Source organism: Ranitomeya imitator, chromosome 1 (assembly GCF_032444005.1).
Source record: "Ranitomeya imitator isolate aRanImi1 chromosome 1, aRanImi1.pri, whole genome shotgun sequence".
NCBI classification, from domain to species: Eukaryota; Metazoa; Chordata; class Amphibia; order Anura; family Dendrobatidae; genus Ranitomeya; species Ranitomeya imitator.
Window position 1 is genome coordinate 857,255,542 of NC_091282.1, and position 27,860 is coordinate 857,283,401.

The 27,860-nt window shown below is 44.4% G+C and overlaps 1 protein-coding gene across 1 annotated transcript; it reads right to left on the reverse strand.

Moving 5' to 3' along the window:
* Positions 1-798: 798 nt before the first annotated feature.
* LOC138651603 (uncharacterized) lies at positions 799-27,586 on the reverse strand. Its single transcript, XM_069741916.1, has 3 exons — positions 27,354-27,586; positions 1,719-2,015; positions 799-1,605 (listed from the first exon to the last, which is right to left on the reverse strand). Exons 1-3 carry the CDS (start codon positions 27,552-27,554, stop codon positions 847-849), a joined length of 1,257 nt encoding a protein of 418 aa, XP_069598017.1. The 5' UTR covers positions 27,555-27,586; the 3' UTR covers positions 799-846.
* Between the last annotated feature and the right edge of the window lie 274 nt (positions 27,587-27,860).

Consider the following 27,860-nt stretch of genomic DNA (forward strand, 5'->3'; position numbering starts at 1 on the left):
TTTGCCTTATTACAAACTTGTCTGCAGTTGCAGCTCTCCTCTCACAGTGTTGTCAGCTCTCTTGTATTCTCCTTCACTTGACTGTGGTGAGATAAAAGCTGAAAGGTATTACTTATCTCTGCTTTACTCCTGGCACTTGTCTCATACTGACAAACCCACTCTAAGCTATTATGGGCACGTGTTCTTTTTTCCTTGTATGTTGCTGTCCTCTTATGATTGGTCAACCTTATGCCAGGTAAGGCTAAGTACACACTTGCATTTGGCAGGTCTGCGTATGGCTACTCTGCCTACTTCCGCATGTGTCCTGCGTCATCCTGCGTACCTATCTTTAACATTGGGTTGCGTTCCCGTGCGGTCGGTGGGCACATGAAAATGCCGCATGCAGACGCATCCGCATACAACACGTGTCCCTGCATACCCAATGTTAAAGATAGGTACACAGGACAACGCAGGACGCATGCGGAAGTAGGCGGAGCTTAACGGAGGATGTACGTAGCCATACGCAGACCAGCCAAACGCAAGTGTGAAACCAGCCTAAGTGCATGCTCTTAGATAACAAATTCAGCTACTGCCACTTGGACTTAAATATATTATAACCTAAATTCTAGCAGCTAATATCTCTGCATTGGAGAGGAGAAATTTAAAAAAAAAACTGCATTTTACTAATTTCAGGAGCCACAATACTCCATCATGTGGCTATGTTAACATGCTAAAACTGGTGAAAAGTCCTCTTTATCAATTCCACCTGCAGTATTTGTAGTACACTCAATTTCTAAGAACTGAACAAATAAAGAAACATTAGACGCTAAATGTACTTTTTTTATTGACATATCCTTCTCCCAAAATTTACATTTTAGTTTGACTATTAAAATATTCACATATTGCATCCCTTATGCTTGCAGCTTGAAGATCGGTAGGACATGATTGACAAAGAAAATTAGGCAAAACAGGCACGTCCATAGTTTGTACTCCTTCTAACCAACGAGAATCAAATCTCTGTTCCAGTGTTTCACACATGTTATGGAGCACACAACAGGCTAAGGCTACGGTGGGCACTATCTTACAGCCAGAAGGTGCTAGTAAGCACTGCCATCGTGCACGCAACCGCAAGAGAGCAATTTCTGCCACACTTAGCGCACGCTCAAGGTGAAGATTATACTGTTTCTCTCGCTGACTCAGTTTAGCCATTTTTGTGTATGGAGTTAGTAGCCAGCTCTGTAATGGATAGTTAGAATTAGCTAACAAAAAGTAATTATGAGCTTTGCCTAAGAAATAATCTTTTGGTGAAGTTTGGAGCCTTCTTTCCTGAGCTAGTTCCCAGAGAGCAGAATTTTCTAAGATTGCAGCACTGCTCATATTTTCTGGATAGCAGGCACAAGCTTCCCAAAGTAACCCTTGTCCATCTACTACTGCATGCAAAACCAAAGCATGAGTGCCATCCTTTGTTGAATTGGAAGACAGAGGAATAGGAAAAGAGCCTAGTGCGCCAACACAATGTGGGAATCCCCAGCGAGCATTAAAAATTCGAGCTGTGTCCTTTAGGGACTGGTAGTCTGGTGGATGAAGATATATGGGCTTCAGAATGGTTATAATGGCTTGACATACCTTAAGAGAAAACATAAATACATGTAACTTAATATTTAAAAGAAACATTGATTAATAACACAGTACAAAAATGATGCAAAGAGTATTGAATAAGATGAGCCACATCAGCTTACCTCCTTTAAACACCTGTTTACAACATTTCGACCCACTCTAAACTTTTGGTGCAATAATGGGCATCGTTTTTTGCTTGATAGCCTCCATAATGCTATGCCCACTTTATCCTCCGGAGAGAGACCAGGACGATTAAGATTGTTTCTTAGGTGGTCACACAAATAAATAAAAGTATTTTTGGACATTCGGAATCTTTCCAGCCAATCACACAACTCAAATTTTCTCACAAAAGTAGAATGGCTGGAATGGATGTTTTTTTGTCCGTATTGTCTCATGCATCTTTCTCTCAGCAACAAGAGCTAGAATAACAAAAGAGGAGAAGTCATTCTACATAATGGGGAAAATATACATTTACACATACATGAATAGTTAGACCATCATCCTGAGGTAAGAAAGGAGCTGCCTGGCAGACCTTCTTCGGAGCACAGCACTTAAAGGATAATTAGGACATCCTTGAGGGTTTTCTGTAAAAGCTGATATTGTTTTTGCAGACTTCAGTCACACGTTCTGTATTTCTGGTTTGCAAAATGTATGGTCTATCATTGAATAGGCCATTAATATCAGATCAGTGGGGAGTGAGAGGGTCAACTCTCTGCATCCCCGCCAATCAGCTATTTATACGGGCAACAGCTGACACCTCTTTACATTGTACTGTCTATCTTAATACTGTCAGGCTAGTAGTGGGAATGAAGGGTATTCAAGCATTATCCCAATTAAGTGAATGGCTTAATATCAGTTGTTGACAACAAGGGTGTGATGTAATGAGGCGACAGTTTTAAGGTAACGTCATACTCAGCAACTTTGCAACGAGAACGACAACGATCCGTGACGTTGCAGCGTCCTGGATAGCGATCTCGTTGTGTTTGACACGCAGCAGCGATCTGGATACCACTGTGCCATCGCTGGTCGGAGCGAGAAGTTCAGAACTTTATTTGGTCGTCAGGTCGGCGTGTATCGTCATGTTTGACATCAAAAGCAACGATGCCAGCAAAGTTTTACATGAAGCTAACAACCAGCGAGAACGATAAGTGAGTCGCCGTTACGTCACTGGATCGCTCCTGCATCGTTCTGGAGTTGCTGTGTTTGACGTCTCTACGGCGACCGAAACAGCGACGCTCCAGCGATCGGCTCGTTGTCTATATCGCTGCAGCGTCGCTGAGTGTGACGGTACCTTTAGTGTGGCTTTAAAACATCTGACTTGCATCATTAAATGACCACCGATCAGCTACTTGTTTCCTAATTGTCAGTCACTTAATAGCCTATTTAGTCTGACAGACTGCATTTACTATGTGCACAGAATGATCAGTAATATATCAGTAATAGATTTTTCTGTGCGAATAAGCTGCTATTGCTCTCGCCAGTACATGTCCCTTTACATAGAACAATGCTGAGAATCTTGGCCATGACCTACAAATGTGCTCACATTTCTGAGACCGGCAGGACCGGCTCCAGGTTTTCATGGGCCCTGGGCGAAAGAGTCCCGGTGGGCCCCTTTAACACATACCACAATTCATAATGCACGGATACGGCAGAGAAGTATAGGTATCGTACAATGCCAAAGTTTTCACATACTTCTTACATTACGTGAGTGATATCTATTGTGCATTCTACATTAGCTCAGAAACCGGACAGTATAGTCCTCTATGCAGAATAATGAGCCCCATATATTGCTCCAAACAGAATAATGAGCCCCATATATTGCCCCATACAATATAATGGCCCCATATAGTGCTCCATACAGTATAATTGGCACCACACAGTCCTCTATACAGAATAATTGTCAGCTCTTTTGGAACTCCTAAAGTGAACCCGCAGAACCACGACAACGAACCTTCCAAGGGCGAGCTGGCCAGGTGGACCACCCCCAATACAGGGAGTGTTAGGGGTAGGCTCAAGGGAGACTATTGCCGCAGAAGCTGATACCCGGGGACAGGAAGTAGGAGCGGAAAAGAAGCAGAACTGGCTATAACGGAGACACAGGACTGACTGGCAATGACTGAGACTAAGAATAGGTGGGATATGGCGGATGGCCAGGACAGACTGGATATGTGGGAACACAGGAAAGGCTGGGTGTGGCAGAAACACAAGACAGGCAGGTTATGGCGGAAACACATGACCGCGTATAGCCAATAAAGGATCCTTTCCGTAAAGCATCCCCCACCCCCAACTACCTTGCCCCTCTTAACCCCTCCATCTATTACCCAAGAAAACACACCACCACGTTAATTTCTTTTTTGGATAATTTGGCCACAGCGGCCATTTTATTAACAAACAAATACATAAATAACAACATGTAAACAGTAAATATAAAACCTCGAGGGGGGGGCTCTTGGAGCTAAAAAATCTGGCTCATAATAGGCAGAGAGCCTACCCAAAATTTTGACCAAAAAACACGTATTTACCCTCAGCCGTAACCACCAGCTCGAGGGCACCATGTAACCCATTTCGGGCAAACCAACCACAAAGCTCCCGAGGTAAACACCCCGTCCAGAGCCCGTACCAAAAGCCAGATCAACCCTATCAGCATCATCACCAACTCCAAGAACCCCACCCCCCGCCAACGCCACTGTGACAATAATACAAAATTCTTGCCTTCAATAAATCAAACAGAAAAGAAAATATTTTTAAAGACCCCCTCTTATTTTTTTTTTTTTTTTTTTTTACATTAAGAATTGACGAACGCGCCGATCTTGACTAAAATTACGTTGCCTCATAGTACCCCTAAAAACAGGGAGGGTGGGAGGGACTCACTTCGCCCGTCTAAGGTGACTGATCTCCCTTTTCCCGCACTTTCCCAAGCCCCCACCTCCCTTTTTGCATAAATCCCCACCCCCAATCCTACTCTTCCAATCCCCGGGCCCCTTTTCTCATAACTTCTTTATTTTTAAAAACCTACTGCACTGCTCCCATGGCAACGTAGTCATGTGGGGGCCTCCTTTTAGCTGCGCCCCATACAGCCCCCCCTCTGGACAGGCAGGGTATGGTGAAAACATAGGACAGGCAGGGTATGGCGGAAACTCAGCACAGGCAGGGTATGACGGACGCACAGGACAGAGCAAGGAATGGCGAATGCACAGGACAGAGCAAGGTATGGTGAACGCACAGGACAGAGCAAGGTACAGAGGGACCTGGGTCAAATGAGGACAAATGACAATCAGGCATGGAGCAGAGGAAGGAGTTACCTTAAATAGGAGAGACGCAGAAGGACTTCCGACGGGGTCCTCCAGGGTCAAAGAAAGAAGGAAGGGAGTGCACGTGCGCAGAAGGAGATGGAGAGAGGAGTGCGCACACACACACCATGGGAGCCAGGGACCGTCGGCGAGACTGGAGGAGAAAAGACCGGAAGGCGCGCGCATATCGCAGGAGCGCGCTGGGTCGGGTAAGTATGCCGGCGAACAGGGGGCAGAGCGGCAGGCAGGGCAGCAGGAGCGGCGGCGCTGAGTGGCGAATAATGAGCCTCATATATTGCTCCATACAGTATAATGGGCACCACAGAGTGCTCCATACAGAATGAGCCGCATATATTGCTCCATATTGAATTGACCCCATATAATGCTCCATACAGTATAGTGAGCCACATATAATTCTCCATACGGTATATGATGGGCCCCATCTATTGGTCCATATATAATGGGCCTCATATACAGTAATGCTCCATACAGTATATAATAATAATAATAATAATCTTTATTTTTATATAGCGCTAACATATTCCGCAGCGCTTTACATTTTTTCACACATTATCATCACTGTCCCCGATGGGGCTCACAATCTAAATTCCCTATCAGTATGTCTTTGGAATGTGGGAGGAAACCGGAGTGCCCGGAGGAAACCCACGCAAACACGGAGAGAACATACAAACTCTTTGCAGATGTTGTCCTTGGTGGGATACGAACCCAGGACTCCAGCGCTGCAAGGCTGCAGTGCTAACCACTAAGCCACCGTGCCGCCCTATATGATCGGCCCCATACAGTATACCGAGTCCCATATATTGCTCCATACAGAATGGGCCCATATAATGCTCCAAAAATAATTGGCCCCATTAGATGCTCCATGTATAATGGGTCACATATAATGCTCCATATATAATTGGCCATATAAAATTCTCCATATATAATTAGTCCCATAAGATGCTTCATATATTATTGGCCCCATATACTGCTCCATATGTAATTGGCCCCATATACTGCTCCATATTGAATTTGCCCCATAAGCTGCTCCATATTAAATTGGCCCCATATAATGCTCCCTATAGAATTGGCTTCATAAGATGCTCCCTATATTATTGGCCCCATAAGATACTCCATATAGAATTAGCCCCATATAATGCTCCATATATGGGCCCCTTCTGATGATCCCCATATATTGCTCCAAATATAAAAAAAAAAAAGAAAAATTAAATACTCACCTCTCGTTGCTTGACGCTGCTCTGCTCTGGACTCCTCACCGTCGACGTCTTCCTGCTCTGTGCTGCGACTGCTCAGGCAGAGGGCGCGCACTGGTGACGTCATCGCGCTCTCTGACCTGAACGTCACAGTCAGAGGATGGAAGACGCTGCAGTGCTGGAACCGGGAGAGGTAAGTATCGCAAGTGTCGGGGCCCGAAGCAGGCGGGGGGTCTACTCGTGGGGGCCAGCACTATAGCGCGCCAGTGTCCCCGATGGCAGGTGAGCCCCCTGCCTGCTCAGGGCCACGGTACTTGCCCGGGTGCGCCGGGTGCTGACGCCGGCCCTGCAGACAGGCACAAATTTTGTTTCTCACAAAGTTTGATGCTTCAGTGGTTTTAGACCTATTAGTCAGATGTCATGCAATGCCTTGGGACTGTGGGCGCTAACGAGGTTCTCAGAACTAGGAGCGCCCTAGTCTATCCCTGTTCCCTGGATTACTCCTGAAGGTGGAGATGTGTCTTGCTATGCTCCTATATCAACCCTTATCTGTCCTCTCCCCCAGCCAGGGTGGTGAGAAGCCGAAGTGTAGAGGAATACACTAACCAATTAATCAAGGGAAGACGGACAGGGGAAATTAAAATAACAATCATACAAAATATACGTATCAAACAACAGAGTGGAACACAGGAGAGTTAAAGGAGAGAAAAACCAAATCGGAGAGGATGAGGATGTGCATGCAAACAAAACTCCAAGCAACAATTTCCTGAACAAATCTCCTAACGCCAACTCCAACCACGAATTCCAACTCCAAACCAAGCAGTAAAAACTAACACTGGCAAATTATAAGTGCCAGTGGTGAACACATATAGCAGAGGGGGAGTGGACAATACTGAACACTTCAGAAAATCCAAGCAGGAAAGCTCCAGGAACTTTAACTGAACAGATTAACCATAAAGAAAAAACCTACACTGTTTGATAAGATGGTGAAGTACTTCTAACCAGTGCAAGAGTTGTGAAACCAGATACCACAAACTTCTGGCCCCTCTCTGTCGCAGTATCCTCATGACACATTTCATAAGTTTCTACAATTTTATAGACAAATACATCAAGTTTATGAAAAGACCCACATTTTTTAGTTTAGAGCCTTATTTTTCAAGATTTTTGCATTTCGTCCAGACATGCTGGATATCGGCTTTGTGGACAAATGCTGATTGATGACAAACCATTCTTTTCTAATCAATACTTGGAATTGATCACAATTTTTGTGTTTTGGTTTTTCCACCCACTTTTTGAGGATTAGCCACAGGTTCTCAATGTGAGTTTCCTGGCCAGGCACCCAAAATGTCAATGTTTTGTTCAGTGAGCTAATGCCTTGTGACATGCTCCATCATCCTGGGAAAAAGTACTAAATTGCTCCTGGATCGTTGCGGAAAGTTGCTCTTGGAGGATGTTTAGACACCAAACGGAGAGACTTGGGAGAGACGGAACACTATTTTCCTCCTGGAGTGCAGATTTTTCTAGAATAGTTTGCGGATTCCATATACAGAGCCTCTACGTGATAGAAAAGCAGAATCCCCCCTCAAGTGACCCCATTTTGGAAATTATACCCCTTTGGGAATCTGTCTGTAGTGACGATTTTGACTCCATGGGTGTTTTCCAGAAACAAGCAGCAGTGGATGTTGCTGAGTGGAAATTGCAAACTGCCGCTGTAGTGACCAGTACATTATGCCTAGCCCATGCTTCTGGAGACATGCACCTGTAAACTAGGCGGACTCTCATCACTACAGAAATGGAAAACATGTGGGCGCTAAATGTGCTTTAGGGACCATGGGTCTCAGAAGGGAGGGAGGCATTAGGATTTGAGAGCGAAGAATTTGCTGAATTTCTTTTGGGGAGCCATTTCGCTTTTCCAGTGCCTTTGGGCTACCAGTAATGTGGAAGCCCCTATAATTCCATTAACAGATGACGAACCTGAGTGAGGGCTTGCTTTTTTGTGGATTGAGTTAAAGCTTTATTGGGAACACTTTACATAACATTTATGATCACATTTATCCGCAAATTGCCTCTTCAGAGAATAAAAAGGACTTGAACTCTATAGCACTACCTGTTGGAAGTGGCGATCCTACAAGTCACAATCAACCCTTTAATGAGTTTTGCAATATGACTTAGGATAAAAGCCAAATCAGTATCTCAATTCGCAGACACAGTGTTTCGGGCTGTTGGCCCTCGTCAGTGCGAAGCATGAGAACTGATTTGGCTAGGTGAGAGGCTCTGGACTGGGTTCTAAGGGGTAAGGTTTCTCCTTGTGGAGAGTGACATACCAGATCAGGCTTGTCAGGGTAAGGAGGCGTGCAATGCTCCTCTGGGAAAATTAACCCCTTTCTGACATTAGAAGTACTATCCCGTCGGGGTGGTATGGGCCCATATGACCACCGACGGGATAGTACGTATAATGCGATCAGCCACGCTCACGGGGGGAGAGCAGCCGATCGCGGCCAGGTGTCAGCTGACTATAGCAGCTGACATCCGGCACTATGTGCCAGGAGCAGTCACGGACCGCTCCTGGCACATTAACCCCCGGAACACTGCGATCAAAGATGATCGCAGCGTTCAGGCGGGATAGGGAAGCATCGTGCAGGGAGGGGGCTCCCTGTGTGCTTCCTTGAGACCCTCGGAGCAACGCGATGTGATCACGTTGCTCCGAGGGTCTCCTACATCCTCCTCCCTGCAGGCCCCGGATCCAAAATGGCCACGGGGCTCCTTCCGAGTCCTGCAGGGAGGTGGCTTTCAAGCGCCTGCTCAGAGCAGGCGCCGGGAAGCCTCCCCGCACTGCCTGTCAGATCTCTGACCTGGCACAGTGCATTGCAAAGTGTCAGATCAGCGATCTGTCACTATACTGTGATGTCCCCACCTGGGGCAATGTAAAAACATAATATTTGCATGTGTAAAAAAATCCTAAATAAAAAAAAATATATATATTGTTTCAATAAATACATTTCTTTACTAAATTAAAAAAAAAATAAAAGTACACATATTTAGTATCGCCGCGTTCGGAACGACCCGACCTATAAAACTGTCCCACTAGTTAACCCCTTCAGTGAACACCGTAGGAAAAAAAACGAGGCCCCACATATGGGGTATCGGCGTACTCGGGACAAATTGGACAACAACTTTTGGGGTCCAATTTCTCCTGTTATCCTTGGGAAAATACAAAACTGGGGGCTAAAAAATAATTTGTGTGAAAAAAATTTTTTTTTATTTTCACGGCTCTGCATTATAAACTGTAGTGAAACACTTGGGGGTTCAAAGTTCTCACAACACATCTACATAAGTCCCTAGGGGGTCTTCTTTCCAAAATGGTGTCAATGTTGAGGCACATCAGGGCTCTGCAAACGTGACATGGTGTCCTATCTCAATTCCAGTCAATTTTGCATTGAAAAGTCAAACGGCGCTCCTTCCCTTCCGAGCTCTGCCATGCGCCCAAACAGTAGCTTACCCCCACGTATGGGGTATCAGCGTACTCAGGAAAAAATTGCACAACAACTTTTGGGGTCCAATCTTGTCTGTTACCCTTGGGAAAATAAAAAATTGGGGGCAAAAAGATCATTTTTGTGAAAAAATATGATTTTTTATTTTTACGGCTCTACATTATAAACTTCTGCGAAGCACTTGGTGGGTCAAAGTGCTCACCACACAGCTAGATAAGTTCCTTAGGGGGTCTACTTTCCAAAATGGTGTCACTTGTGGGGGGTTTCAATGTTTAGGCACATCAGGGGCTCTCCAAACTCGACATGGCATCCTATCTCAATTCCAGTAAATTTTGCATTGAAAACTTAAATGGCGCTCCTTCCCTTCCGAGCTCTGCCATGCGCCCAAACAGTGGTTTACCCCCACATATGGGGTATCAGCGTACTCAGGACAAATTTTGCAATAACTTTAGGGGTCCAATTTCTCCTGTTACCCTTGGTAAAAAAAAAAAACAAATTGGAGTTGAAGTAAATTTTTTGTGAAAAAAAAGTTAAATGTTCATTTTTTTTAAACATTTCAAAAATTCCTGTGAAACACCTGAAGGGTTAATAAACTTCTTGAATGTGTTTATGAGCACCTTGGGATGTGCAGTTTTTAGAATGGTGTCACACTTGGGTTTTTTCTCTCCTATAGACACCTCAAAGTGACTTCACATGTGATGTGGTCCCTAAAAAAAATGGTGTTGTAAAAATGAGAAATTGCTGATCAACTTTAACCCTTATAACTCCCTAACAAAACAAAAATTTTGATTCCAAAATTGAGCTGACGTAAAGTAGACATGTTGGAAATGTTACCTATTACGGTAAGTATTTTGTGCAATATATCTCTGATTTAAGGGCAAAAAAATTGCAAAATTTTCAAAATTTTCGCCAAATTTCCATTTTTTCACAAATAAAAGCAGGTAATATCAAAGAAATTTTACCATTACCATGAAGTACAATATATCATGAGAAAACAGTCTTAGAATCATCAAGATCCATTGAAGCGTTCCAGAGTTATAACTTTATAAAGGGACAGTGGTCAGAATTGTAAAAATTTGCCCGGTCATTAATGTGCAAACCACCCTTGGGATAAAGGGATTAATATGCAAATTGCCTCTTCAGAGAAAAAGAGGACTTGAACTCTATAGTGCCACCTGTTGGAAGTAGCAATCCTACAAGTCACAATCACATTTATCCGCCACGCTACGCTGAGCACTTACATCAGGGTTTCCATCTAAATCTCTGAGTGAAGTGACAGATGAAACCCCTGATGTATTATGTATAATAAGGCAGCAGAGTTACTCTGGACTCCGTCTGGCCTCTGCTCAGTGGTGTCCTTCTTTTCAGAAGTGCAAAAAACCGTGGCCGACGGCACTTTGATGCAATCCTAAGAATACTGACCCCGCCAGATCACAAGTCCTATGGCGTCCACAGTGCCTCCATCAGCCTAGTTATAGGGAATCTTCCGCCTGAATCACATATTTAAGAGATTTACATGGAAACCCTGGTGTAAGTGCTCAGCACAGAGCACAGGATAAATGTGCGCGGATTTATAATTGGATTTTTATGTTTGACTGCTGTGACACACTAAAAGACGCATTTGATTGCGAAAACTAGTTTTTGCATCACATTTTGAGAGCTATAATTTTTCCATATTTTGGCCGACAGAGTCATGTTATGGCTTGTTTTTTTTGCGGGATGAGCTGACATTTTTATTGGACCATTTTCGGGCACATGACATTTTTTGATCGCTTTCTATTCCGATTTTTGGGAGACAGAATGAACAAAAAACAGCAATTCAGGAATTGCTTTTTGTTTTTTTTTGTTTTTTTACACCGTTCTGCGTGTGGTAAAATTGGTAGGGAAGCTTTATTCTTCGGGTTGGTATGATTACCAAGATACCCAATTTATATAGTTTTTTTATGTTTTGGCACTTTTACACAATTAAAACTGTTTTATAGAAAAAAGAATTATTTTTGCATTGCTCTATTCTGAGAGCTATAACTTTTTTATTTTTCTGCTGATGGAGCTGTGTGATGGCTTGTTTTTTGCGTCACAAGATAACGTTTTCAGCGGTACTGTTTTATTTACATTCGTCTTTTTTATCACGTTTATTGCACTTTTTGTTTGGCGGTATGATGATAAAGAATTGTTTTTTGCCTCGTTTTTTATTATTTTTTACGGTGTTCACTGAAGGGGTTAACTAGTGGGACAGTTTTATAGAGCGAGTTGTTATGGATGCAGTGATACCAAATATGTGTACCTTTATTGTTTTGTTTTTTTACATAAATAAATGTATTTATTGGACAAATATTTGATTCTTTTTTTTTTCTTTGGGGATTTAAAAAAAATAGTTTTATGCTTTTTAATATTTTTTTTTATTTTTTCCTTTGTCCCACCCTGGGAAATCACTGCATGGTGTAAGATCGCTCCTATATAAACTGGAATCTGGCAATCCGGCATTGCCAGTGCTAGCTTCATTGCTGTTTTTTGTGTTGTGTAGCATTTCGCCTACTACGTGTCTTGGGGGACACTCGCTTGGCATGGGATTCAAGCACTTAGGCACGGTTTCCTCATATAAATCAGTCTCTTAGTTTTATCAATCATCATAAACCACATAGCGCAAAGTTCATTTCAATACATCTACGAACATGTCATGACCCCCAGTGTGTTCATCTAGCAGATAAACTTCTCTTAAGGTACCGTCACACTAGACGATATAGTTAGCGATCCGTGACGTTGCAGCGTCCTGGCTAGCGATATCGTCCAGTGTGACAGGCAGCAGCGATCAGGCCCCTGCTGTGATATCGCTGGTCGGGGAAGAAAGTCCAGAACTTTGTTTCGTCGCTGGATCTCCCGCTGACATCGCTGAATCGGCGTGTGTGACACCGATTCAGCGATGTCTTCGCTGGTAACCAGGGTAAACATCGGGTTACTAAGCGCAGGGCCGCGCTTAGTAACCCGATGTTTACCCTGTTTACCATCGTTAAAGTGAAAAAAACAACCACTACATACTTACCTACCGCTGTCTGTCCCCGGTGCTGTGCTTCTCTGCTCTGGCTGTGAGCACAGCGGCCGGAAAGCAGAGCGGTGACGTCACCGCTGTGCTTTCCGGCTGCCCGGCGCTCACAGCCAGAGCAGAGAAGCACAGCGCCGGGGACAGACAGCGGTAGGTAAGTATGTTGTAGTTGTTTTTTTTTTTTACTTTAACGATGGTAACCAGGGTAAACATTGGGTTACTAAGCGCGGCCCTGCGCTTAGTAACCCGATGTTTACCCTGGTTACCGGCATCGTTGGTCGCTGGAGAGCGGTCTGTGTGACAGCTCTCCAGCGACCAAACAGCCACGCTGCAGCGATCCGGATCGTTGTCGGTATCGCTGCAGCGTCGCTAAGTGTGACGGTACCTTTAGATATATCACAATCTCCTTGTCCAGGGTTACCTTCCAGGAGCTCCTGCTCCACAGGCTGACTCCTCGTCAGTCCAAGGTCCTCAACACAGGTGACCTGTCCGGGTGTCATTCAGGACGTGCGTCCCCGGCTGGGGCCGTCCAACACCCAGGCCACCAGTACCAGAGTCCCACCATGTGCTCTTCAGGCAGACAGCACTCCCAACACCTAGGCTTCCAGGACCTTCCAGTACAGAACCATTCAGGTCCACACTCAGAGACCATGTGACCCATACCCTGGTCACATTACATACTTGTAAACACATCTGTTTGGAACGTCCTATAACGTTCCCTAATTGAAGTCCTTTTATATATAGTCCATTCACTATTTCTCTGAACATAACTCTCCATCAAACTGAACCACATCCAAAAGCACTACAAATACTGAATGGTGACTAGCTCACGCAGCCTTTATCTATCTCCCATTTCTTCAAGACGGCTGGATTATCATCTATATATATAACTAGATTGTGGCCCGATTCTAACGCATCGGGTATTCTAGAATATGCATGTCCCCGTAGTATATGGACAATGATGATTCCAGAATTCGCGGCAGACTGTGCCCGTCGCTGATTGGTCGAGGCAACCTTTATGACATCATCGTCGCCATGGCAACCATTATGACATCATCGTCGCTGTGCCCGTTGCTGATTGGTCGAGGCCTGGCGGCCTCGACCAATCAGAGACGCGGGATGTCTACGTCCTTTATGACATCATCGTCGCTGTGCCCATTGCTGATTGGTCGAGGCCTGGCGGCCTCGACCAATCAGAGACGCGGGATTTCTACGTCGATGCTGTGCCAGTCTCTGATTGGTCGAGGCCTGGTGGCCTCGACCAATCAGAGACGCGGGATTTCCAGGACAGACAGACAGACAGACAGAAAGACAGACAGACAGACAGACGGAAAAACCCTTAGACAATTATATATATAGATTGCCTAAGGGTTTTTCCGTCTGTCTGTCTTTCTGTCTGTCTGTCTGTCCTGGAAATCCCGCGTCTCTGATTGGGCGGCCTCGACCAATCAGCGACGAGCACAGCGACGATGATGTCATAAAGGACGTAGATATCCCGCGTCTCTGATTCAGCGACGGGCACAGTATCGATGTAGATGTCATAATGGTTGCCATGGTGACGATGATGTCATAAAGGTTGCCTCGACCAATCAGCGACGGGCACAGTCTGCCGCGAATTCTGGAATCATCATTGTCCATATACTACGGGGACATGCATATTCTAGAATACCCGATGCGTTAGAATCGGGCCACAATCTAGTTGTTAATAAGCACCTGTGCTTTGTGTTACCCCCACCTCATTGTAGATTGTAAACTCTTACGATCAGGGTCGTCATTATTTTGCTTTTATTATTGTATTATCTTTAACGTTGTTACCTATGACTGTTGTATATGAACTATTGAATTGTAAAGCGATGCTGAATAAGTTGGCACTATATAAACAAAGATTATTATTATCACAAAGGAGGAAACATAGCGTTGGGTGATGTTCATGGCTTCCACCCCTCAAGCAGTCATTGCCTGCATATTATTTTCTACCAAGTATTGAAAATGAACATTTTATGGGGGGTTTGGCTGGAAGTCAAGAGAGCCAGACGTGCCTAGATGATCTCTGAAAAAATCCTTACTAATCTAGGGATATAAAGAATAATTTCCTGCCCAGATCTCCTCTCTTCACCTCTGGTCACTACTGTGCCCCCTTTGTGCCCACTCAAGCCTGCTTTAGTTGCTCCGTAGCACCGCTGTATGCTGAGGCCCACCAGAGGGCCTAAAGCTCCAGCCTTTCCTGCTTACCCCAATCCAGTGGCTACCTCCGCCGCTTGCAAAGGGACTGTGATCAGCGGTCCGAGGCATCGGAGGTGAAAGAACCCCTGGTTTTCCTGTCAGAGGATTCCCTCACAGCTTGGCAACTCCGCGAGGTGGGTTCAGGTGCAGTGTGTGGCCTGTCAGATCCCTAGCCACGTGTCTCCCACAGTCACCCACCTCCAGCCTCTCAACATCAGGAGGCCCAACAGCTCAACAACCCTGCAGCTTTCCAGGAAGGTCCCCTCTGGTGGGAGGACCTAGGAGCTCTTCAGTCTCTTTTTGCAAGCCAGACTGCTCCTCATTAAAATTGTTATGAGGTGGGACCATATGGCACTGTAAGTGTATGTTTCCATGTTCAGGAAACCTTGCAGCCACACTACACCGCATCAATCACTGCAGGTAATGGCCGTATACTCGTCATGACAATCCATGCATGAGGTTTTTTGTTTTTTTTTTCCCTCTGGGCGTGGGGCAGGACATAGCTTCGTCTTAAAGCTGCACTACACCGCTTCAATCACTGCAGGTAATGGCCGTATGTTAGTCATGACAATCCATGCATGGGTTTTTTGTTTCCCTTTATCATTATGTGCTGATGGTAATTAATGTGTTGAGGACATGTTAGTAGGGCTATCTTTCATATTGTCCATGGGCTTCTAATCTGGGACAAGTGGGCTCTTTAATTTTGCACTACTTTTTGGCATATATGAATATCTCTTTTTTTTAGGTCTTTTACTTGAAATCCAGTTAGTTAAATTTCCATGTGCTTTATAAGTCCTTCCGGTGCTTACTTGTTTATATGATTATTTACACACTGCTTTTCATGCTCCTCTAATACTTATAACATCATTACCTAGTGCAGGTATTTGTGACTTTCAGTTATTTCCTCCCCACCATTTTTTGGAGGTATTCGCCTTTTTTCCCCTGTCTTTTTAGCATTACCTTTTATCGTTGTAATAAATAAAGATATTGTTTTAATTTACTTATTTTCTGGTCACTTCTTACTGTTATGTGTTATGATCTGGTGGCCTAGGAGCAGCATGTGACGTACTCTGGAGAAGGTGGTACCTGTACTGACCGCAGACCCTGAACTTAGCAGCGCAACTAGAAATAGCCGTGGGATGTACCTAACACTCCCTAGACACCTCGACACAGCCTAAGGACTAACTTCCCCTAAAGATAGAAACGGAAAACTATCTTGCCTCAGAGAAAATCCGCAAAGGATAGACAGCCCCCCACAAATATTGACTGTGAGAGGAGAGGGAAATGACAAACGCAGACTGAAATCAGGATTAGCAAAGGAGGCCTTACTAGCTAAAAAGAAAGAATAGGACAGAGAACTATGCGGTCAGTATTAAAACACTAGAAAATATCCACCACAGAAAATACAAAACTCCACATCTGACTAAAGACATGGAGGGTATATCTGCATCTCCAGAGATACCGCTTGGCTGCAAAAAATCCTTTCACAGACAAGCTGGACAAGACAAAACATGAAAATGCACTGAACTATAAGGCCCACAGCATGAGGACAGCAGAAACAAAGCCAAGACTTATCTTTGTTGAAAAGCACAGCAAACAGGAGAGACCAGAAAGGGATGTGAATCCTCCAAAAACAATGGGCAACTGGCACTGACTAAAGGATCAAGCAGGACTAAATAGCTGAGTCCAAATTGCAAAAAGTGAACACACCTGATAAATGCTGCGATCCACAGACAGCAGCACTACCACTCATAACCACCGGAGGGAGCCCAAGAGCAGAATTCCCAACAGTAACCCCCCCCCCTTGAGGAGGGGTCACCGAACCCTCACCAGAGCCCCCAGGCCGATCAGGATGAGCCAAATGAAAGGCACGAACCAAATCGTCAGCATGAACATCGGAGGCAACAACCCAAGAATTATCCTCCTGGCCATAACCCTTCCATTTGACCAGATACTGAAGCTTCCGCCTCGAAAAACGAGAATCCAAAATCTTCTCAACCACATACTCCAACTCCCCATCAATCAACACCGGAGCCGGAGGATCAACAGAGGGAACAACGGGCACCACATACTTCCGCAACAAAGATCTATGGAAAACATTATGGATGGAAAAAGAGGCTGGAAGGGCCAAACGAAAAGACACTGGATTGATAATCTCAGAAATCCTATAAGGACCAATAAACCGAGGCTTGAACTTAGGGGAAGAAACCTTCATAGGAACATGACGGGAAGACAACCAGACCAAATCCCCAACCCGAAGCCGGGAACCAACACACCGACGACGGTTAGCAAAACGCTGAGCCTCCTCCTGAGACAACACCAAATTGTCCACCACATGAGCCCAAATCTGCTGCAGCCTGTCAACCACAGAATCCACACCAGGACAATCAGAAGGCTCAACCTGCCCTGAAGAAAAACGAGGATGAAAACCAAAATTACAAAAAAAAGGCGAAACCAAGGTAGCAGAACTAGCCTGATTATTAAGGGCAAACTCGGCCAATGGCAAGAAAGCCACCCAATCATCCTGATCAGCAGACACAAAGCATCTCAAATAAGTTTCCAAAGTCTGATTAGTTCGCTCGGTTTGGCCATTTGTCTGAGGATGAAATGCGGAAGAAAAAGACAAATCAATGCCCAGCCTAGCACAAAAGGCCCGCCAAAACCTAGAAACAAACTGGGAACCTCTATCGGACACAATATTCTCCGGAATGCCATGCAAACGAACCACATGCTGAAAAAACAACGGAACCAAATCAGAAGAGGAAGGCAATTTAGGCAAAGGTACCAAATGAACCATCTTAGAAAACCGGTCACAAACCACCCAGATAACAGACATCCTCTGGGAAACCGGAAGCTCTGAAATAAAATCCATAGAAATATGCGTCCAAGGTCTCTCAGGGACCGGCAAAGGCAGAAGCAACCCACTAGCACGGGAACAGCAAGGCTTAGCCCGCGCACAAATCCCACAGGACTGCACAAAAGAACGCACATCCCGCGACAAAGAAGGCCACCAAAAGGACCTACCAACCAAATCTCTGGTACCAAAAATCCCAGGATGGCCAGCCAACACAGAACAATGAACCTCAGAAATCATCTATCAGGAACAAACAGTTTCCCCACTGGACAGCGGTCAGGTTTATTAGCCTGAAATTCCTGAAGAACCCGTCGTAAATCAGGGGAGATGGCAGAAATAATCACCCCTTTCTTCAGAATTCCGACCGGCTCAAGAACCCCAGGGGAATCAGGAAAAAAACTCCTAGAGAGGGCATCCGCCTTAACATTCTTAGTACCAGGAATGAACGAGACCACAAAATCAAAACTGGAGAAAAACAGGGACCATCGAGCCTATCTAGGATTCAGCCGTTTGACAGACTCGAGGTAAATCAGATTCTTATGATCGGTCAGGACCACAATACGGTGCTTGGCCCCCTCAAGCCAATGTCGCCACTCCTCAAATGCCCACTTCATAGCCAAAAACTCCCGATTGCCGACATCATAATTGCGTTCCGCAGGCGAAAACTTCCGAGAAAAGAAGGCACACGGTTTCATCAAGGAACCATCAGAATTCCTCTGAGACAAAACGGCCCCTGCCCCAATCTCAGACGCGTCAACCTCAACCTGAAATGGAAGAGAAACATCCGGCTGACGCAACACAGGGGCAGAAGTAAATCGGCGTTTAAGCTCCTGAAAGGCAGAAACAGCCGCGGAGGACCAATTCGTCACATCAGCGCCTTTGTTCGTCAAATCGGTCAGAGGTTTAACCACACTGGAGAAGTTGGCAATGAAACGGCGATAAAAATTAGCAAAGCCCAAGAATTTCTGTAGGCTCTTCACAGATGTGGGCTGAATCCAATCATGAATGGCCTGAACCTTAACCAGATCCATTTCTGTAGATGAGGGAGAAAAAATGAAGCCCAAAAAATAAACTTTCTGCACTCCAAAGAGGCACTTTGACCCCTTCACAAATAAAGCATTATTACGGAGGATCTGAAATACCATCCTGACCTGTTTCACATGAGACTCCCAATCATCGGAAAAAATCAAAACATCATCCAAATATACAACCATGAATTTATCAAGATAACTCCGAAAGATATCATGCATGAAGGATTGGAACACAGATGGGGCATTAGAGAGTCCGAATGGCATCACAAGGTATTCAAAATGGCCTTTGGGCGTATTAAATGCAGTTTTCCATTCGTCACCCTGCTTAATACGAATAAGATTATATGCCCCTCGAAGGTCAATCTTAGTAAACCAGCTAGCCCCCGTAATCCTAGCAAACAAATCAGTAAGCAAAGGCAAAGGGTATTGAAATTTGACCGTGATCTTATTCAAGAGGCGATAATCAATACAGGGTCTCAAGGAGCCATCCTTCTTGGCAACAAAAAAAAACCTGCTCCCAATGGTGAAGAAGATGGCCGAATATGCCCCTTCTCCAAAGACTCCTTAATATAGCTCCGCATAGCAGCATGTTCTGGCAAAGACAGGTTGAAAAGTCGGCCCTTGGGGAACTTACAACCTGGAATCAAGACAATAGCACAATCAAAGTCCCTATGCGGTGAAAGGGAACTGGATTTCGGCTCATCGAATACATCTAGGAAATCTGACAAAAACTCAGGAATTTCAGAAGAGAGGGAAGAGGAAATTGACATCAAAGGAACGTGACCATGAACCCCCTGACAACCCCAACTAGTCACAGACATAGATCTCCAATCTAACACCGGATTATGTACCTGTAACCATGGAAAACCCAGCACAATATCATCTTATGCAACACCAGAAAACAACAATCTTCCTGATGGGCTGGCGCCATGCGCATGGTCAGCTGTGTCCAAAACTGAGGTTTATTTATAGCCAACGGTGTAGCATCAATGCCCCTTAAAGGAATAGGGTTCTGCAAAGGTTGCAAGGGGAAACCACAACGTCTGGCAAATTCTAGGTCCATTAAGTTCAGAGCGGCGCCTGAATCCACAAATGCCATGACAGAAAATGACGATAATGAGCAGATCAAGGTCACAGATAATAGAAATTTAGGTTGTACAGTACTGATGGTAACAGAACTAGCGATTCTCTTTGTATGCTTAGGGCAATCAGAAATAACATGAGCAGAATCGCCGCAGTAAAAACACAACCTATTCTGACGCCTGAATCCTTGACGTTCAGCTCTAGACAAAATCCTATCACACTGCATAGGCTCAGGGCTCCGCTCAGAGGACAACGCCACAGTGTGCACAACTCTGCGCTCGCACAAGCGCCGATCAATCTGAATGGCCAGAGACATAGAATCACTCAGACCAGCAGGCGTGGGGAACCCCACCATAACATCTTTAACAGATTCAGAAAGACCCTTTCTGAAAATTGCCGCCAAGGCATCCTCATTCCATTTAGTCAGTACAGACCATTTTCTAAATTTCTGGCAATACGATTCTGCCGCTTCTTGACCCTGACACAGGGCCAACAAGATCTTCTCAGCTTGATCCACAGAATTAGGCTCATCATACAATAACCCCAATGCTTGAAAGAAAGAATCAACATTAAGCAAAGCTGGATTGCCAGTTTCCAGGGAAAATGCCCAATCCTGTGGGTCACCACGCAGCAGGGATATGATGATTTTTAACCTGCTGAATGGGATCACCAGAGGACCGGGGTCTCAATGCAAAAAAACTGTTTACAGTTATTTTTGAAACTCAAAAATTTGGATCTGTCATCAAAGAATAAATCAGGAGTGTGAATCTTAGGTTCTAAGGCAGAAGTCTGAACAATATAATCTGAAATACCCTGTACCCTAGCAGCAAGCTGATCCACATGAGAAACTAACTCCTGAACATTCATGTTATTACTAGGTTCCGCAGCCACCCAGAGATTAAGAGGGAGGAAAAGACAAAACAGGCTAAGGAAAAAAAATGGCTCAAAACCTTTCCTCCCTTCTTTTGAGATGCAATTAACTCATTGTTGGCCAGTTGTACTGTTATGATCTGGTGGCCTAGGAGCAGCATGTGACGTACTCTGGAGAAGGTGGTACCTGTACTGACCGCAGACCCTGAACTTAGCAGCGCAACTAGAAATAGCCGTGGGATGTACCTAACACTCCCTAGACACCTCGACACAGCCTAAGGACTAACTTCCCCTAAAGATAGAAACGGAAAACTATCTTGCCTCAGAGAAAATCCCCAAAGGATAGACAGCCCCCCACAAATATTGACTGTGAGAGGAGAGGGAAATGACAAACGCAGACTGAAATCAGGATTAGCAAAGGAGGCCTTACTAGCTAAAAAGAAAGAATAGGACAGAGAACTATGCGGTCAGTATTAAAACACTAGAAAATATCCACCACAGAAAATACAAAACTCCACATCTGACTAAAGACATGGAGGGTATATCTGCATCTCCAGAGATACCGCTTGGCTGCAAAAAATCCTTTCACAGACAAGCTGGACAAGACAAAACATGAAAATGCACTGAACTATAAGGCCCACAGCATGAGGACAGCAGAAACAAAGCCAAGATTTATCTTTGTTGAAAAGCACAGCAAACAGGAGAGACCAGAAAGGGATGTGAATCCTCCAAAAACAATGGACAACTGGCACTGACTAAAGGATCAAGCAGGACTAAATAGCTGAGTCCAAATTGCAAAAAGTGAACACACCTGATAAATGCTGCGATCCACAGACAGCAGCACTACCGAGTGGAGCCCAAGAGCAGAATTCACAACAGTTATGGTACTTTCATATCAGTATGGTATATATCAAGTATGTTGAAGTTCTTTCAGCCAGTTTACAACTAAGGACCATGGGATTTATTAAAGCCACACACCTGTCTATATAAGACCTTACAGCTCACAGTGCATTTTAGACCAAATGAGAATCATGAGGTCAAAGGAACTGGCCAAAGAGCTCAGAGACAGAATTGTGGCAAGGCACAGATCTGGCCATGGTTACAACAGAATTTCTGGAGTACTCAAGGTTCCTAACAGCACAGTGGCCTCCATAATCCTTAAATGGAAGAAGTTTGGGACCACCAGAAGTCTTCCCAGACCTGGCAGTCAAGCCAAACTGAGCAATCGTGGGAGAAGATCACTGTGGCTGAGCTCCAGAGATGCAGTAGGGAGATGGGAGAAAGTTCCACAAAGTCTACTATCACTGCAGCCCTCCACCAGTCGGGCCTTTGTGGCAGATTGGCCTCTCCTCAGTGCAAGACATATGAAAGCCCGCATAGAGTTTTCTAAAAAACACATGAAGGACTCCCAGACTATGAGAAATAAGATTCTCTGGTCTGGTGAGCCGAATATAGACCTTTTTGGTGGATAAAACAAGGCACTGCTCATAACCTGCCCAATACAATCCCAACAGTGAAACTTGGTGGCAGCATTATGCTATGGGGTGTTTTACAGCTGCAGGGATGGGACGACTGGTTGCAATTGAAGGAAACATGAATGCGGCCAAGTACAGATATCCTACATGAAAACCTCTTCCAGAGTGCTCTGGTCCTCAGACTTGGCCGAAGGTTCACCTTCCAACAAGACATTGACCCTAAGCACACAGCTAAAATAACAAAGGAGTGGCCTCAGAACAACTGTGTGACCATTCTTGACTGGCCCAGCCAGAGCCCTGACCTAAACCCAAATGAGCATCTCTGAAGCGATCTGAAAATGGCTGTCCACCAACGTTCACTATCCAACCTGACAGAACTGGAGAGGATCTGCAAGGAAGAATGGCAGGGGATCCCCAAATCCAAGTGTGAAAAACTTGTTGCATCATTCCCAAGAAGACTCATGGCTGTACTAGCTCACAAGGGTGCTTCAACTCAATACTGAGCAAAGGGTCTGAATACTTATGACCATGTGATATTTCAGTTTTTCTTTATTAATAAATTTGCAAAAATTACTACATTTCTGTTTTTTTCTGTCAAGATGGGGTGCAGAGTCTACATTAATGAGGAAAAAATTAACTTTTTTGAATTTACCAAATGGCTGCAATGAAACAAAGAGTGAAAAATTTAATTTAAAGGGTTCTGAATACTTTCCATACTCACTGAATGTACTCATATTGCAATAATGCATTATATGGAGTATTATAATATACAGTAGTAACTGTAGACTTGTGTTTAATATATTTCCTTTATCTATACACGGTTTCATCTCAGTTAGTTGTTTGTTCATATATTATATAGCAAAGGAACCATAGAACATTAAGGTGTGAGGTATTAGCCGAATATTGGTTATTGATAGTCAAGCCTGACATTAATAAGTAATATATGGAATACCTCCTGTAACACAGATCATAATATTAAAAAGAACCCCTGGAGAACCCTGCTCAACAGCCAAATTCCTAACATCCCCACACACTCATACACCGTTATTTCATTTATTTTCTTAGCAAATAAATAACCTATAGCCTCAACATGGAAAAAATCAGGTCTAGATCTTGTTGAAGGCAAAATACATCTTTTTTGGTATATGATAAATGAAAAGTTTCAGATATACTCACAGACAAAGTGAATAGATTTGAAAAAGAAATTGGCTACCCTGGGTGGAATACACCAATGTATTAATGAAAACAATGAATAAACAATGTCCCCTTTGCCACACTTCCACTACTACTGCCCCCAATTCTACATGAAGTACTTTCATCTAGCATAATCATTTTGCTTCTCAGACCCCACTCAATTCCACTCCCACTTTCCTCATCTTACCATGCATTTGTCCCCCCCTACAGTTCTTTCTATTATTTGTTTGCATAATCACATTTCGTTATGTACTATGTTTGTAATGTACTTACAACTTTCAATAAAAATGTATTGTTTAAGAAAAAAATAACATTTTATTTATGGTAAAGTTAACTTGTCCAATTACTTTTGAGCCCCCGAAATGAGGAGGCTTTGCTGAAAAATGATTGCAATTCCTAAACTTTTCATAGGATATTTTTGTTCAATCCCATTAATTAAACCTGTTGTCACGGTTCCACCCCTCAGTGTGTCTGGGATGCAGTTACTGACAGCTCAGTCATCCAGTCTGTTGCAGGGACGTACTGAGCTGTCAGTGTGTTGAGTAACAGCTCGGCCGTCCAACCTGAGACTGGGAGGCACTGGCTGTCTCAGTTGTTCATTGTCCCAAGTGACATTAAAAACGCATTTTTCCGCTCATCACCCTTCCGGATGCGTATAAAATTGTAAACCCCTATAAGATCAAGTTTAGAAAACACCCTGGCCCCCAGAAGCTGATTATACACAGTAGGCCGGGGTGAGTGGAAGTGGGCAACTATTTTTAACCGTGATCTTGTTTAGTTCTCGGAAATCGAGGCAAAGACAGAGACGTCCAAGACAGAGACGTCCATCGTTCTTTTTTACAAAGAAAAATCCAGCAGCTAGGTGGCTCTGTGGTTGGGCAGCACGGTGGCTCAGTGGTTAGCACTGCAGCCTTGCAGCGCTGGAATCCTGGGTTCAAATCCCACCAAGGACAAGATCTGCAAGGAGTTTGTATGTTCTCCGTGGGTTTCCTCCGGGTTCTCCGGTTTCCTCCCACATTCCAAAAAAACATACTGATAGGGAATTTAGATTGTGAGTCCCATCGGGGACAGCGATGATAGTGTGTGCAACCTGTAAAGTGCTGCGGAATATGTTAGCGCTATATAAAGATTATTATTATTACAGGGGAGGAGGAAGGGCGGATATCACCCTTCCATAAACTTTTGTTAAGATATTCTTTCATGGCAGTCCGTTCAGGCCCAGACAATTTGCAAAGGTGAGCTTTGGGCAATTTGGTGATTGAATAAGATCAATAGCACAATCATAGGGACGATGGAGAGGTAGTGTCTCCATCTCTTTTTCTGAGAACACATCTCCAAAGTTCTCCAGGTACCCCGACAGAGCCTTCATACTAGCGGAGCATATTTGTACAGTTTTTAGACATTTCATGCAACAATTGGGGCTGCATTTAAAGGGAACCTGTCACCCCCAAAATGGAAGTTGAGCTAAGTCCACCGGCATCAGGGGCTTATCTAAAGCATTCTGGAATGCTTTAGATAAGCCCCTGATGTAACTTGAAAGATGAGAAAAAGAGGTTAGATTATACTCACCTGGGTGGGCGGTCCGATCCGATGGGCGTCGCGGTCCGGTCCGTAGCCTCCCATCTTCTTACGATCACGTCCTCTTCTTGTCTTCACACCGCAGCTTTGGCGCAGGCGTACTTTATCTGCCCTGTTGAGGGTAGAGCAAAGTACTGCAGTGCGCAGGCGCCGGGAAAGGTCAGAGAGGCCCAGCACCTGCGTATTGCAGTACTTTGCTCTGGCCTCAACAGGGCAGACAAAGTACGCCTGCGCCGGAGCCGCAGCGTGAAGACAAGAAGAGGACATCATCGTAAGAAGATTGGAGGCCCCGAACCGGACTGCGACGCCCATCGGACCGAACCGCAGCGGGACCGCCCCTGGGTAATCTAACCTCTTTTTCTCATCTTTCAGGATACATCGGGGGCTTATCTACAGCATTACAGAATGCTGTAGATAAGCCTCTGATGCCGGTGGGCTTAGCTCAGCTTCCATTTCCATTTTGGGGGTGACAAGTTCCCTTTAAAAATCTCCTTCTGTCACTAATACATAACAGGATTGTGAATCTGCAACCATGGAAACCGTGAGAAGTGACTCAGCATCACACCTGAAAGCCTACACTTCAATTGCACCTCAGTTGTTTCCTTTTAAACAAAAACTAGTGGAAGCAGAGCCCAAATCACGAAGATTCGGTCACTTTGCAAATATTTTAGGACTTAACTGTAGGAACACCAGTGGCCTCTGAGTTTTTATGTCATTGACTTGATTTATGATGAGCTCACAGATCTGGCAATGCAGCAGAAACACTCATTCCTGTGGTAAAACAAGCAGGGAAATGTGTTACTTCACACAAAGTAGCAGCTGGGAGTCCCTACTGTAGGGTCTGTATACACACTTATCATAAGTGACTTTTACTTATCCACCTGGCCACGTGCTGTGGTATGTGCCTCTCTTGAACTAGAGCATCTCTGCATGATAAGACACGGCCATTACACAGTACATAGCAGTGGCACATTTATATAATTATCTCAGCACCGGAATATTTTTTAACACATCCAGTTATGGAACTTATTTCATTTCAAGGTCTATTAATTAAAATGTACTTTGTTTGTGGGACAAACCTATAATCATTTACTCTCAAACCTAATGCTCCTTGTTTTTTGTAATGTCATCTTATTACACCATGTCTCTGCTCTTGTTGTGTGTGTGTATATACGGTATATTGTAAGCAAGCAGCTGGACAAGTCCAGAACGGAGTGTATGTATCCCGAAGGTGTTACAAAACATAGAAAGAAGGCCTCCAGCACTGAGGTTTGCTAAATGGAGCAGCATGGGTCTAGATTTTAGGAATGGCTGGTAAGAGATGGGCAGGACAGGTCATTCCCATCGTCCAATCAGGTGCAGCTGGGTTAAAGTGGCAGCTGACCATACAAGTGTGGTAACATCTCTGGTGTGTGGGTCTATGAATGGGAGGTGATTGACCTCTTCGACCTGGTCTCCTTGATGAGAGTAAGGAGACTGCTGGACATTTAAATGTGTTTGTTCTCCTTTTGTTTTGTGGCTGAAGAACAGCTTAGCTCGGCTATGTCTGAGTGTCCACCTCCAGCAGGCATACACGCCCTAAAACGATGCACAGCAGAGTGCACTTAACATTTGCGGTGGCGTTCGGACGTAAGACCCAACGGGACCAACAAACGTGAAGATAAGTGCAATGTGAAAGCGCCCTTATGGTTAATTGCCGATGATATCCCAATAGAAAACGTCAGTCATCTTTATAGTAAGTTAGAAGGGGTACCGAGCTTAAATAAAGGAGAATTGAGGATTCCGTATCTAATGTAATTAGAGCACATGATGCATTTATGGTGCAGATTTCCATTTAGAAAGAAAACACATTGTGTGCCTTTATGCCTATCTTACCTGTACACCTAGTAAAGCTGATAAATTCAGCAGTATTTGCCCAGACGTCTCCTGCTCTGGCTGCGTTTACACATTGAAGTAACATTGCCCTTTTTTTGGGCAGCAACTGCGGTAGAGATGCAAAATATTTTTGGAAAAAAAGCTATAAAAAAAACAAACAAAAAATCGCGGCGGCAACATGTGAACGCAGCCAGTTAGTTTGGAGCAAGAAGCATGTACTCTTGCTCGTACTCCAAGAAGTGGATTGAAGCAATGTGGCTAATCATTGTCGGTGAGTGCCATGACATGCTGGGTATTGTAGTTGTATAAAGTGGCAATTGTTAGAAACAGCCATTCCATTCTCCACATAGATGTGACGCCTCAGTGCGATTTATAGTACGAGACTGCGGTACTCACATTAGGAGTGATAATGGGTCTGGTAATGACAGATTACAGTTGCTGTGGATTTTTTACACTCTACAGGTAGAGATAGGACTTCTTGGCCAATGTAAAGCATGCACACAGTATCGGAGGTGACATGCTCATTGTTGTATAGTTACCATCATGATTTGCTGCTGGCTGTGTAGCTGGTGTGTCCGGAGCCTATGCCTTCTTCTCCTGCGACTCTCAGATTTGATTTGCTCCATAGCATTTTGCAGCCCTTTCCTCCGCGTCCTTTTCATAAAGGAATGCATGAGTAGCAGGAGATGATCGTCTCTATTTACAGCCATGTGATTTCTGCTTTCAGCAGCCTTCCTCATCACACAATTGTCCTCCTATGACCTTTCCTCTGTCATTCTCCACCTACTCAGCCTTTCCAATGGCTGCAATATGACAGGAGACAAAGGCCTTGATAGATGAGATGTGCTGCCCTCTACTGGTCTCCTGATGTATATGTTCAGATAGGGGACCAGTGGATATACAGTAGTTATCCTGTTATTTAGGCAGCTTAACCCCTTCCCGACATAGTCAATTTCTGTTTTTTTCCTCCCCTTCTTCTAAGAGTCATACCTTTTTTTATTTTCCTGTCCACATAAATATATGAAGGCTCAGTTTTTTTAAAACTT

Bases quoted from the DNA above. Each gene is read 5' to 3' on its own strand.
- LOC138651603 (XM_069741916.1), bottom strand. From the start codon at position 27,554: ATGAGGAAGGCTGCTGAAAGCAGAAATCACATGGCTGTAAATAGAGAC. The intron at 2,016-27,353 runs GTAACTATACAA...TTGTTATTCTAG, and splicing joins GCCAGCAGCAAATCATGATG to CTCTTGTTGCTGAGAGAAAG. The intron at 1,606-1,718 runs GTAAGCTGATGT...TTTTCTCTTAAG, and splicing joins TAAACAGGTGTTTAAAGGAG to GTATGTCAAGCCATTATAAC.